The following is a 12,328-nucleotide window of genomic DNA, read 5'->3' as shown; positions in this document are numbered from 1 at the left end:
TATTAAAAATTCAATTCTAATATTATTATTGTTATTAAAGGCACATTGTGCAAATACAAAAACTTTATTTATTAAATTTTTATCTATAATAAATGAAAAATATTTCTCTCAGGATTAAGTAAAACCCACTTCCGATAACCTAATAATACCAGGTATCATAGGAAGCAGGCCAAGCTATAGGATCCACATATTCAGGGAAACTGGCTAAGAATTTCTTAAAATCAGCAGTTTGTTTACTTTCGTCATGATTCCAATGACCAGTAAGACCAATTTCAAAAGCAGGAGTACTCCAGTCGCCAGATTTACGCTAAAATAAGAAACAAATACTTCCAAAAACATCTATAAACCTAAAAATGATGATTTTCAAAACTTACCTCAATCTCTAGCCAGAATTTCAAGGGATCTCCGTTAACACCATAAGAGAAATATATAAAGTATGGTGGTTGCCAGCCCATACGCAAAGGTGTCCAATGGAATGACCAATTTGTTATTTTACCATCACCTACCGGTCTCAAAAATAGGCCCATATGATCGGGACCTGTTAATTCCATGTCATAGCGTAATTTGGTTTTACTAATTTGATTTTTTGCCAATACCTTTACCGAGGGTATTAAATCGAATGTAGGACTGGGCGCAGGAATCCAGACGCTAGAAGCTCTATTAAAGGAAAAAAATTTATGATATAATGAATGTTGGAGAAATAGTTTACTTATTAGTAAATATAAACCCACCTAGCTTTAACCCATCTATGATTGTACAAGGGTAAACCACAATACATTTCATTCTCACAATCTTCCACAATGGACTGGGCCAAAGTCATATTGGTAACATGATCTATAAACAGTGAAGAGAAGAATAATCGTTAAAATATTTTAAAATATGATGGAACAAAGAGAATTCTATGGCGTTTTTTTTTATTTTGACATATAGTCCTTACTTTTAACGGTATATATGCGTCTATCTTGAGGCAATATGAAATAACCGGTTTCCACACGACGAACTTCATTATTCATATCACGGAAAGTACGACGAGCATGAATAATAGAGAATCTTTGTACATTAGTTTCGGGTCTATAGGGGAATCCCAATGGAGTAGCAGCCACAATCAAACAAACCAAAGTTATAGCCAACAAAGAACAGATTATAGTCTTTGATCTATGGAACATGTTAAGAGCTGGAATCTAAAAGAAAGAATTAATATAAAACTTTATGAACATGTTAAAAAAAAGAAGTGAACCCACCATGAAACCTCCAGTTAAAACGCCCACACCAACAGTGAAGGCACAAATAATCAAATCGGGATTAACACCAGCGCCAAAGCGACCAGTCATGGGTATAAAGGTAACAAAGAAACCATGACAAACATAGGCATAGAATAAGAAGGGAGGTATACCAAAAATGATGTGAGGAATCAACCAAGGAGTTGCTATAAGAGGAAATATATTTAAGATGAAATTATAACAACAAATCATAATTCAAAACTTACCTTTATTATGCAGTTTGGTGGCCAAATTAACAATCAATCCCAAGGTATAGAACAACAAAGTAATCATAAACATAAAGGCCGAACGGATTTTGCAAATCGTTAATACCAGAGTCAACAGGGCCAAGAAAATGCAATGACAATGTAGCAAAAGCTGTACACGATGACCAATGGGGAAACGATCCTGTAAGAGATATAAATTAAAACCTTTTTCCCCCAAACACTTCGTAATTTAACTTACATCTTGTGTGTAATGGAAATAAATCGCGGGAACTATGGCAAAACCAAAGAACAGAGGACAGAAGTAAAGACCCAAAATCAACCAGGAATTGGAAAACCAAGACATGGGCAAATGTATCAAGTCCATAAATATGCCCATTAAGAAGCATAATGTGGCAGCAGCTAAAACAGCTATAACTTGCACCAAAAATGTATACATGGAACGTTTCAAAACCGTTACCAATTTTACGCCCACATTATTGGCCATCATTTTAAAGGAATAAGCACAAGCGGCCAAGGCAGCCAATGAGACCACAACATTCAAAATAATACCCTCAGTTTCGGAATAGAAAACCAAGAACGAACCCATAACATCAAAGAAAATGGTATGACCTTCGGCATATTTCTAAAGAAAAAAACACAATCAATATATAAAGAAAATTTAAAAGCTTTAAAAAACTCACCGAACTATCTTCCAATTCTGGAGCATTGGCCAGTTCACGCACCAAAGCTAAAACATTGTCACCGGTATTTTGTAAAGTACCACGGGGTAAAACTTCGGGACGATCGAAACGAGTATGATAAACATAACCGTTATATTGATGAGCCATATCGAGACCAGGAACTTTGCCATGATCACGGAAAATACGAAAATCAGTATCAGAAGGTATAAAATGACGTTGGAACATTTCCTCAGCCACAGTAGAGGCATAAGGATGAACAACAGCACGGCGATAATGTCTCATAAGCCAGGGATGATTAGGGCCAGATTGGAACAAAATTTCCCGACCACCATTACCAGCCGAATCCAAATTGATTAAAGCCCTTTAGGAAAACATAAACTTAAATAAATACAATATGAATTTGGAACTAAAACTCTACCACTTACTTGCAATTCTTCGCCCATTTATGTTGGGTAATAAAAGCATGCGAAGCCTGTAAAGGATTCTCTTCGGCACCATTAAATAAAAACACCACTGGATTCTTTAAAGGATTATTCGATTGTGATAGAACTCTTATGGTCTCCAACATAATAGCCACCATAGCACCATCATCACCAGCACCCGGTCCAAAAGGTACAGTATCATAATGACTATTCACCAGCAAATACGAAGTGCCATTATAACCTTTAGGACCAATTTTGATCAAAAAGTTCTGTATACTCTGATACATATTCACCATTGACCAGTGACAATAACTACCCGAAGCAATTTGTACATCAGCTTCGATATCATACAGATCTTTAGCTTCCGATTTTAGCTTTTGTACATAACTCATAAAGTACTTAATGGCTCCCTGTTCATTGGCACTGCTACCCACAACACGTGGACCCAAATCCACCAATTTCTGTAGATTAATTTCTGCACGTTCAGCTATAAACGAATCGGGATATTTAGCCTCATCTTTAATGTTTAATGGTTTGGGTAAACGATGAAATGCCGGTATGGCAATGCTATAGTATAATAATATCCAGAATGATAGGAAAACAGGAGCCCAATACCATTGGATTTTATTGTGTCTTACAAAGAAACGTTGAAAACCTTTACTCTGCAATTAGAGACGCATGAAAAGAAATATAATCGTTAGATGTTTTGGTTCAATAAATCTTATCAGTTTTTGAAAGAAATATCGGTGATAAACGAAAGTGCAATTAGACTTTACTGATCATGCACTCAAGATTAGGAAAATTTTAAGCTGTTAATCAGTTAAAAAAAATGTTTAAATATTAAAGTGTGATGGCAACTGTTTAAAGTTCTTTAACAAATTTTAAACCAGGAAATCCGTTAAGAGATTTAATTTTATATATAACTTGAAAAGAATGTGAGTGCGATCTTTAGAATGACTTGAGATTCTAAAGTACTTGTAATGGGTCTTGTAGGGAACTGGGAGGTTACTCTGTAACTCAATTCGAATGAAAACATTTCGAATTTGTATGTTAAATACATTGAGTTTCGAAAACTTTTTCTTTCGAATCGAAATACGGAGTAACCCCCCCCCCAGATCTTTAACATTAGCATGGGTGAAAGTTTTGTATTAAAGTTAGATTTTAAGAAAATAATGGCAGATATAAGAATCGAAGTTTTCAATACTTTCGATAAATGAAAAAACTCTTTATATCCTCGAAACATTTAAGAATTTGTTCTAAATTAACTAGTTTTAAAACGAGTGCAAAAAGACCTATTTGAGATTATTGTATATGAATGAAGTTTTTATTCACCTTTAGCTCAGTAATTTTGAAGTTTTTTTGCATTTATTACAAATGTTTTGTGTATATTTACAAATCAACAATTATTTAGTGTAATTAATTTATTTTCTTGTAATTTCGATGACCAAAGAGAAGAAATTAACTTTAATGATATCGCCAATGAGAACAATATTGAAGCTTCAAAAGCGCTGTTATTGAAAAGGTCGTAGGAATCATTTTACAAAGTAATAAACATCAATGCTAAATTATGGATTTTCTAATAAGTAAAATATTATTTATATATCTATGAACTGTCAATTTTGAAAGTACTATGACTCCACATTCCAATGGCATTAAGCATTACTATATGTGATCCTTTAAATATTCCAAGTTTTTAAGAGAAAATTTTAAATTATAGAATTGTTTTTGAAAGTGGTATATTCCATTGAAGTTTCTAATTAAAGTTTTATGTAATCTGAACATGTTTTATACATTTTAGAACAGATATGTACATGCAAATTGTCTTTGGCACACATATTTTTAAAAACATTAAAATTTATAACCTTTACTATCTCATTTCAACCATTGGACTCACGATACATTCATTAACAATTCGTATACGTAAATATGTCCCTTTTATGCCTGTTTATGTACAAGAAATTTGAAATAATACATATTTATTATATTTTGTTAAATTTAAACATACAAAATGTGTTGTTCAATAATAGGAATTTTTCGGAACTACGAAAGGGCCTGACACTATATAATTCGTACTAGTGGACGTCCACTGTAATATCAAGATATCAAAAAGTTTTCTAAAGATTAAAAAGCTAAAATACTCTATATATCAAAATTTTTCAATCTTTCTTAATTTCAAAAAAAAATCGATGAAAAAAGAATTAGTTCTGGGATGACAAAAACACATTGATAGAAGAACTGTTTCTAGAAGAAGTTTATAGAAAAAATGTCAGGGCTTTAATAGAACCAGTTACAAAAGTGATAAGTTTGAATTAATTTCATTAGAATCACTTACAAACTAAAACTAGCATGGGTTGTGGAAGTAGTTATGGAACTAATACAATTTTTCTTAAGTAATATGACAGAAAATCTGCAAAATAATTAATTCTAGAACCGTTTCTATATTTATATTAAAACTAGGTCCCAGTGCGACCATTTCGACTAAAATCACTGACAAAAGTAGTGGTTCTAGAACCATTCAAAAGAATGAATGTTTCCTCAAAAAAAAAACTATAAGCTAAAAATTTTGAACATAAATTTGTATATTTAATGGCAAACTGGAACCAGTACATGCTACTATATATAATAGACTTGGACCCTGACTTAAATCTAATAAATTTGGAATCAATTCTAAATATATATTCTTTTGTTAACCTTTAAACTGTTAAATTTTTTTTCAAAAAATTTCCAGAAAAAATATTGAAATAATAACCTGTTACCCCGACTAATTTCCCATAGCTACCTTAATAAATCAAAATAATAAAACTCTTTTCATAATCTATCTAAATTGTCTTATCTTATCTCGTGTGTCTATTCACAAAAATTTAGGTTGGTAAGTGTATGTTTTCTAAACTGTCAATATGTTTTCTCCAAATATTTCTCGCTTAAATATTCCATAGATTAACATTTCTATTCTATTAATAATATCTACTCGCTACTCATACAAAGTTCAATTGAAAATTTCGCTTACCTCATCGGTTGATTGGGTACGTTGTAATAGAGGATCCGCTGCTCTGGGATCGGGAGACGGTAAAACGCGTCTTCTTATATTAGTATTGGTAGACATTTCTTTTCAATGCATTAAACAATCACCCTTTTTCCACTGCACTTTTAGAACGTCTTATAACGGTAGCAACTTCTTAAATACTAAATGACCATTCAAAAAAATTTTCAAATACCTACTATTTTTCAAATCAAATCCAAAAAGAACCTATTTAGTTGGTAGAAAACATTTTGTGGACTGTTTTTTAGTTAGACAAACAACATATCGAAGCGATAAACAAAGTGAAATGAAATTGCGTATCTTATCTGTCAGATGCCGGTTTTGTGTTGTTTCTTTTTTTATAGTAGAAATATCAAATAAAAATACACAAACTTTAATACAAACATACATACATGTGTATGTTTAAAGGTGTTTTTTTTTTGTCGTCTATTTGTTGCCGATAATCAAACGAATTAATGTGAGAAACAAACAAATATTACTCACTTAGTAAAAGTGTATGTCATGCGTGTACCGAATAGTTTAAATGCCGAATAAATATACAAATTTTTCAATATTCGGTGGGATCACAACTTTGGTTACAAACACTTTGCAGATCAACTCATAATACTCATACTTCATAAAGACATCAGTAATTAAACTCAAAACTAACTGTGTAGTTAAAAAAATATATATTTTTAAAAACTGTCACTTTTTACAATGATCATTGATCAACAAATGAAATCTACTGTCTCTCTTAGAGCTAACTACATAAAATATGTAAGTTTCTCCTCTTAAAAAATGCTTTTAATGATCATATGGTTGAGCTACGATCATATGTTTTCAATTGTTTACTGTTGGCAACAATTCCGCTAAAGAGTTGGTTTGTGCCTGAGCTGCTTGATGTAGTAATAATATTAAATCACAATGCTGCCATATCCGTAAAAATTATTTTATTTATTTTATTTCTAAAAACGTAACAATCCAAATCGATTTTTGGTGTTTAATAAAAGTGATCACAGGCAAAACGGGATGCCCTAGGGCAAAAAGGATTAAAATCTGTGATCACCTTTAATTCCACCAGAATTAAATTTTTGGGTAAAAACATAAAAGTTCATTTTCTGGCTAAACGGAAGGCCCTAGGGCAAAAAGGATTTAAATCTGTGATCACTTCTATTTCCTACCAAAATGCAATTTTTTGGTGAAAACATAAAAGTCCATTTTCTGGCTAAACGGAAGGCCCTAGGGCGAAAAGGATTAAAATCTGTGATCACTTCTATTTCCTACCAAAATTCAATTTTTGGGTGAAAACATAAAAGTTAATTTTCTGGCTTAACGGAAAGCCCAAGGGCAAAAAGGATTAAAATCTGTGATTACTTCTATTTCCTACCAAAATTCAATTTTTGGGTGAAACATAAAATTTCATTTTCTGGCTAAACGGAAGGCCCTAGGGCAAAAAGGATTAAAATCTGTGATCACTTCTATTTCCTACCAAAATTCAATTTTTGGGTGAAAACATAAAAGTTAATTTTCTGGCTAAACGGAATTCCCTAGGGCAAAAAGGATTAAAATCTGTGATCACTTTTATTTCCCACCAGAATTCAATTTTTGGGTGAAAACATAAAAGTCCATTTTCTGGCTTAACGGAAAGCCCAAGGGCAAAAAGGATTAAAATCTGTGATTACTTCTATTTCCTACCAAAATTCAATTTTTGGGTGAAACATAAAAGTCCATTTTCTGGCTAAACAGAAGGCCCTAGGGCAAAAAGGATTCAATTTTTTGGTGAAAACATAAAAGTTCATTTTCTGGCTAAACGGAAGGCTCTAGGGCAAAAAGGATTAAAATCTGTGATCACTTCTATTTCGTACCAAAATTCAATTTTTGAGTGAAAACATAAAAGTTCATTTTCTGGCTAAACGGAAGGCCCTAGGGCAAAAAGGATTAAAATCTGTGATCACTTTAATTTTGTACCAAAATTCAATTTTTTGATGAAAACATAAAAGTCCATTTTCTGGGTAAACGGAAGGCCCTAGGGCAAAAAGGATTAAAATCACTTCCATTTCCTACCAAAATGCAATTTTTTGGTGAAAACATAAAATTCCATTTTCTGGCTAAACGGAAGGCTCTAGGGCGAAAAGGATTAAAATCTGTGATCTCTTCTATTTCCTACCAAAGTTCAGTTTTTGGATGAAAACATAAAAGTGCATTTTCTGGCTAAACGGAAGGCCCTAGGGCAAATAGGATTAAAATCTGTGATCATTTCTATTTCCTACCAAAATTCAATTTTTTGGTGAAAACATTAAAGTCCATTTTCTGGCTAAATGAAAGGCCCTAGGGCAAAAAGGATTAAAGTCTGTGATTACTTCTATTTTCCACCAGAATTCAATATTTAGGTGAAAACATAAAAGTCCATTTTCTGTCTAAACGGAAGGCCCTAGGGCAAAAAGGATTAAAATCTGTGATCACTTCTATTTCGTACCAAAATTAAATTTTTGGGTGAAAACATAAAAGTTCATTTTCTGGCTAAACGGAAGGCTCTAGGGCAAAAAGGATTAAAATCTGTGATCACTTCTATTTCCTACCAAAGTTCAATTTTTGGGTGAAAACATAAAATTTCATTTTCTGGCTAAACGGAAGGCCCTAGGGCAAAAAGGATTAAAATCTGTGATCACTTCTATTTCGTACCAAAATTCAATTTTTGGGTGAAAACATAAAATTTCATTTTCTGGCTAAACGGAAGGCCCTAGGGCAAATAGGGTTAAAATCTGTGATCAGTTCTATTTCCTACCAAAGTTCAATTTTTGGGTGAAAACATAAAATTTCATTTTTTGGCTAAACGGAAGGCTCTAGGGCAAAAAGGATTAAAATCTGTGATCACTTCTATTTTCCACCAGAATTCAATATTTAGGTGAAAACATAAAAGTCCATTTTCTGTCTAAACGGAAGGCCCTAGGGCAAAAAGGATTAAAATTTGTGATCACTTCTATTTCGTACCAAAATTCAATTTTTGGGTGAAAACATAAAAGTTTATTTTCTGGCTAAACGGAAGGCTCTAGGGCAAAAAGGATTAAAATCTGTGATCACTTCTATTTCCTACCAAAATTCAATTTTTTGGTGAAAACGTAAAAGTGCATTTTCTGGCTAAACGGAAGGCCCTAGGGCAAACAGGATTAAAATCTGTGATCACTTCTATTTCCTACAACAATGCAATTTTTTGGTGAAAACATAAAAGTCCATTTTCTGGCTAAACGGAAGGCCCTAGGGCAAAAAGGATTAAAATCTGTGATCACTTCTATTTCCTACCAAAATTCAATTTTTGGGTGAAAACATAAAAGTTCATTTTCTGGCTAAACGGAAGGCTCTAGGGCATTTCGTTATTAGATTTACAACTTAACAAAAAAAGTTAACACCCATAATATTGTTTACATTTGTAGATGCGTATTTAACATCAATCTGGCAATATTCCACAAATGTGCGCGTTCTCTTAGTAAAATGTTAATAAAGGAATAGACAGAGAGATACACAAACAAAAAAGAGAGTACACAATGGTATATTATTGTTTATTGTATTGTCAATCCTTTTTTGTTACAAAATACAAGTGTCATTTTTCATAAGAGCATGTCGTGCATAATTCTAATCAAAGTTTCAGTTAGTTGCAGGGTTTTGTCGTGAACGGTTGGTAAAATTGTGCGAAGAATAACGAACGGTAAATGTTAAGTTTAATAGAAAAAAAATGGAAAATGAAAAGTGTTTTTAAATAGAAAAGAATAGCTGAAAATTTTTTAAAATTAAAGTAGAAAAAATATAAAAGATTTTAGCTAAAAATGTGTTAAAAAAATAAATTTTAAATAACTTTGAATAAATTGTTTAATTGTATACAAAATTAAGTAAGACTTGCTTAAAAAAGAAAAATATTTTGACACATAAAAATATACAGAATTATAAAGACATACATACATGTATGTGTATGTATTTACAAACACTCGTAAACAGGCATACACACACACACTCGCTTCCTCTCTTTCTCTTAAAACCACGACGTAAATATTATGTGTATTTAACTAAGCCTTAAACAAAAGGAAGAACGGAAGGAAGCAAAATAGTAGTAGTAGTATAAGTAGCTAAGCAGAATTAGAAGTGGGAAAAAAGAAGGGAAAGGGCCACATTTTTCTATGGCCGTTATTACAATTGTTTTGAATTTTATTGTTTAGATGCACTCATTCGTTGCTAAAATCGTTTGTAGTTTAAACAATAATAACAAAAACAAAAAACATATAGACAGCTAGAACTACACGCTATGTATGCGTAACACTTACATAGCTTTCATTTGGCCATATATAGTTATTTTACGAAAATATTTGTCTGTTCCTATTATTAAGAATATTATGACATGCTACTACCACTACTACTTCTGTTCTTTATTTTATTTTTATGATCCCTCCTTCTTTTGTTTTTTTCGGTACTTTATGTTATTTTTCTGTTTGGCTTATTTAATACCATGGATTTATATTTGTATATAGTCTAGGGACATGGATGTCTTATTTTTCAATTTCCGGAAATGTTAAATTTTACTTAATACTTCTACCACCATCAGAAGCAACGGCATCACCACCAACAACATCATCGTCATTATCTTCTTTCTATCTCATCTACTTAACTGTTAAGAAGGCTTTATTTTATTTTTTTTTATATGTATATGTATGTTTATATAAATTTATAATGTATTTTTAAATCTCTTTAAATAATATTACTGGTTTTAACCTAAAGTACACTAACATACAGGCAAACATACAGACGTAAAAACTCAAGTGGTTGGAATTTAAAATGTACAACATGGAGGTAGCATGTCGTCTAGAGTCCTATTAAAAAAACATTAAATTATAATTCATAAATATCTATCTCTCGTTTTTTTATCATAAATTGTATGAACATTTTGAAAAAAAAAACATTTTTTTTTCTTCACCTTGCGGCATAAAGTGTTGACAATTTGAATTTACTTCCCGTTCTTTAAATTTTATTGAAATTTTTTTAAATAAATAAAAATAATTTCTTTATAAAAGTACTCGCAGACAAGGGAAATCTGTAATTACACTAAATAAGTCATAAAATTGGCATGCCATCTGTAACTGAAATTTTTCGACATATGTCTAAGTGTTATTAAATATTCATTGGTCAAGCTTTAGAAGCAAAGGCTTAAATTCTATATTTTCTACTTATATGTATGTATATCCTTCACTTTTAAACGCTCCGCTGTATCTGAGCATTATATGCCCAGGCTTTAAAAGCAAAAGCAGCCGTGTATAACTGTAATTATTCACATATTCCTAAGTGTATTTGAGCATTAATTACTCAACCTTTAGAAGCAAAAGCAATCATCTTTAATTTTTTTTAATATTCTTCTTATATGTATATCCTTCACCTTTAAATGCTGTGCTGTATATGAGTATTATATCTTCAAGCAAAAGCAGCCGTCTATAATATTAACTGTTCAACATACTCCTAAAAGTATTTGTGCATTGTTTAATTGTTCAATCTTTAGAAGCAAAAGCAATCATCTCTAGTAGTTTAGAAGTAAAATCTCTAAATTTGTTATTTTTCATCTTATGTGTACATATGTATATCCTTTACCTCCAAACGCTATGCATAAACGATAAAGATATGTGTGAAATTATTCAAGATTTCGATTCCAAAGATTCAAAATATTTACTTCAACATACATACAGAGGGACTGACAAAAGGACATCACAAACAATAAGGACTCACAATATATGTTTTTCGGGGCTTTCTTTTGAAATACCCTTACCTTTGAGATTGATTTTGTCGACGTCTTTAAAATATCTTGCTTTGCAGTGTAACCTTTACTCGAAGAATTCTGATATGAGATACCTATGAGTATATATGTATGCACATTAAAAGACGGAAACTTTTAAGTAGGAAGCTTCTTTTAAGTAGGGACTGTATAAGGAGCTTCTTTTTTATTCTTAGCTTTATTTTAAGTTGACAGTTCCTCGATAGATCTGACCATCTTTACCTTCGGCCTTAAAAGAGAATATTATTTTTCTTTTATTGACTCACAATCAGGCCTATTCTGAATAACAAACTCTATGGGAGTTTAATTTCTCTCCTATACATAAAACGTGCAAAAGGGAATAAACTCCAGTGAAATTATTGTTCACAATTGGCATGAATGATTTCCTGAAGCATTTTATTCAACTTAATTCTCCTTAAATACTATACCTCCTTACCTCCATCACCATTTGCTCTAAGTCAATGAAAGGCAGAGAGTAAAACAAGGGTTCTCTAACTGGTTTTGTATCTTTTTATAAATGTGTGAACGTACGTGGGAAAGAACAAGTACAAGGTGGCTTATTTGAGAGCTTATGGCGTTTCACTGCTCTTAGTACTCTATACTTTTTGGGATTTGGTATGTTATTATCATCTGAGTATTATTAAAAAGCGGTCTTACCAAAGCACCACATAATATGGTACTATGGGTGGCCAGTTGCCTACCAGACTATGTCATGGCTGATCAGTTGGATGAGGTTCCTTCGGGCTGTGGTTTAAACCCAAATTCGAGGTAAGAGGGTTCTTGATTGAAGAGCAGATAGACGGGGAAATATACTTTTAAAGATACATTTCTGTTATCGTTCCTTGATGCTAGGAGCGGTACAAATTACTACAAATTATTAGCGCATTAATGTGGACTAATAAAATGTTGGATTTA

At 31.9% G+C, this 12,328-nt stretch overlaps 1 protein-coding gene across 2 annotated transcripts; it reads right to left on the bottom strand.

Annotated features, from left to right (window-relative positions):
• Positions 1 to 25: 25 nt before the first annotated feature.
• Positions 26 to 6,088, bottom strand: LOC111691243 (endoplasmic reticulum metallopeptidase 1). Of its 2 annotated transcripts, XM_046955052.1 has the most exons (11): positions 5,808 to 6,088; positions 5,596 to 5,744; positions 2,592 to 3,250; positions 2,167 to 2,527; positions 1,725 to 2,108; positions 1,487 to 1,667; positions 1,242 to 1,426; positions 938 to 1,181; positions 732 to 834; positions 375 to 657; positions 26 to 307 (listed from the first exon to the last, which is right to left on the bottom strand). In XM_046955052.1, exons 2-11 carry the CDS (start codon positions 5,689 to 5,691, stop codon positions 140 to 142), a joined length of 2,664 nt encoding a protein of 887 aa, XP_046811008.1. In that variant the 5' UTR covers positions 5,692 to 5,744; positions 5,808 to 6,088; the 3' UTR covers positions 26 to 139. The 2 variants fall into 2 exon arrangements, with proteins under 2 accessions (XP_046811008.1, XP_023309669.2); XM_023453901.2 differs by having other exon boundaries at positions 5,596 to 6,087.
• Between the last annotated feature and the right edge of the window lie 6,240 nt (positions 6,089 to 12,328).

The sequence above is a fragment of the Lucilia cuprina genome, chromosome 6, assembly GCF_022045245.1.
Source record: "Lucilia cuprina isolate Lc7/37 chromosome 6, ASM2204524v1, whole genome shotgun sequence".
NCBI classification, from domain to species: domain Eukaryota; kingdom Metazoa; phylum Arthropoda; class Insecta; order Diptera; family Calliphoridae; genus Lucilia; species Lucilia cuprina.
This window is presented reverse-complemented; position numbering and strand designations above follow the sequence as displayed.

What these genes read in the sequence shown, in the direction of transcription:
- LOC111691243 (XM_046955052.1), bottom strand. Translation starts at nt 5,691, where the DNA reads ATGTCTACCAATACTAATATAAGAAGACGCGTTTTACCGTCTCCCGAT. An exon ending in CAGAATTGGAAGATAGTTCG is followed by an intron (nt 2,109 to 2,166) that starts GTGAGTTTTTTA and finishes TTTTTTCTTTAG; the next exon opens with AAATATGCCGAAGGTCATAC. An exon ending in ACGCATATATACCGTTAAAA is followed by an intron (nt 835 to 937) that starts GTAAGGACTATA and finishes CACTGTTTATAG; the next exon opens with ATCATGTTACCAATATGACT.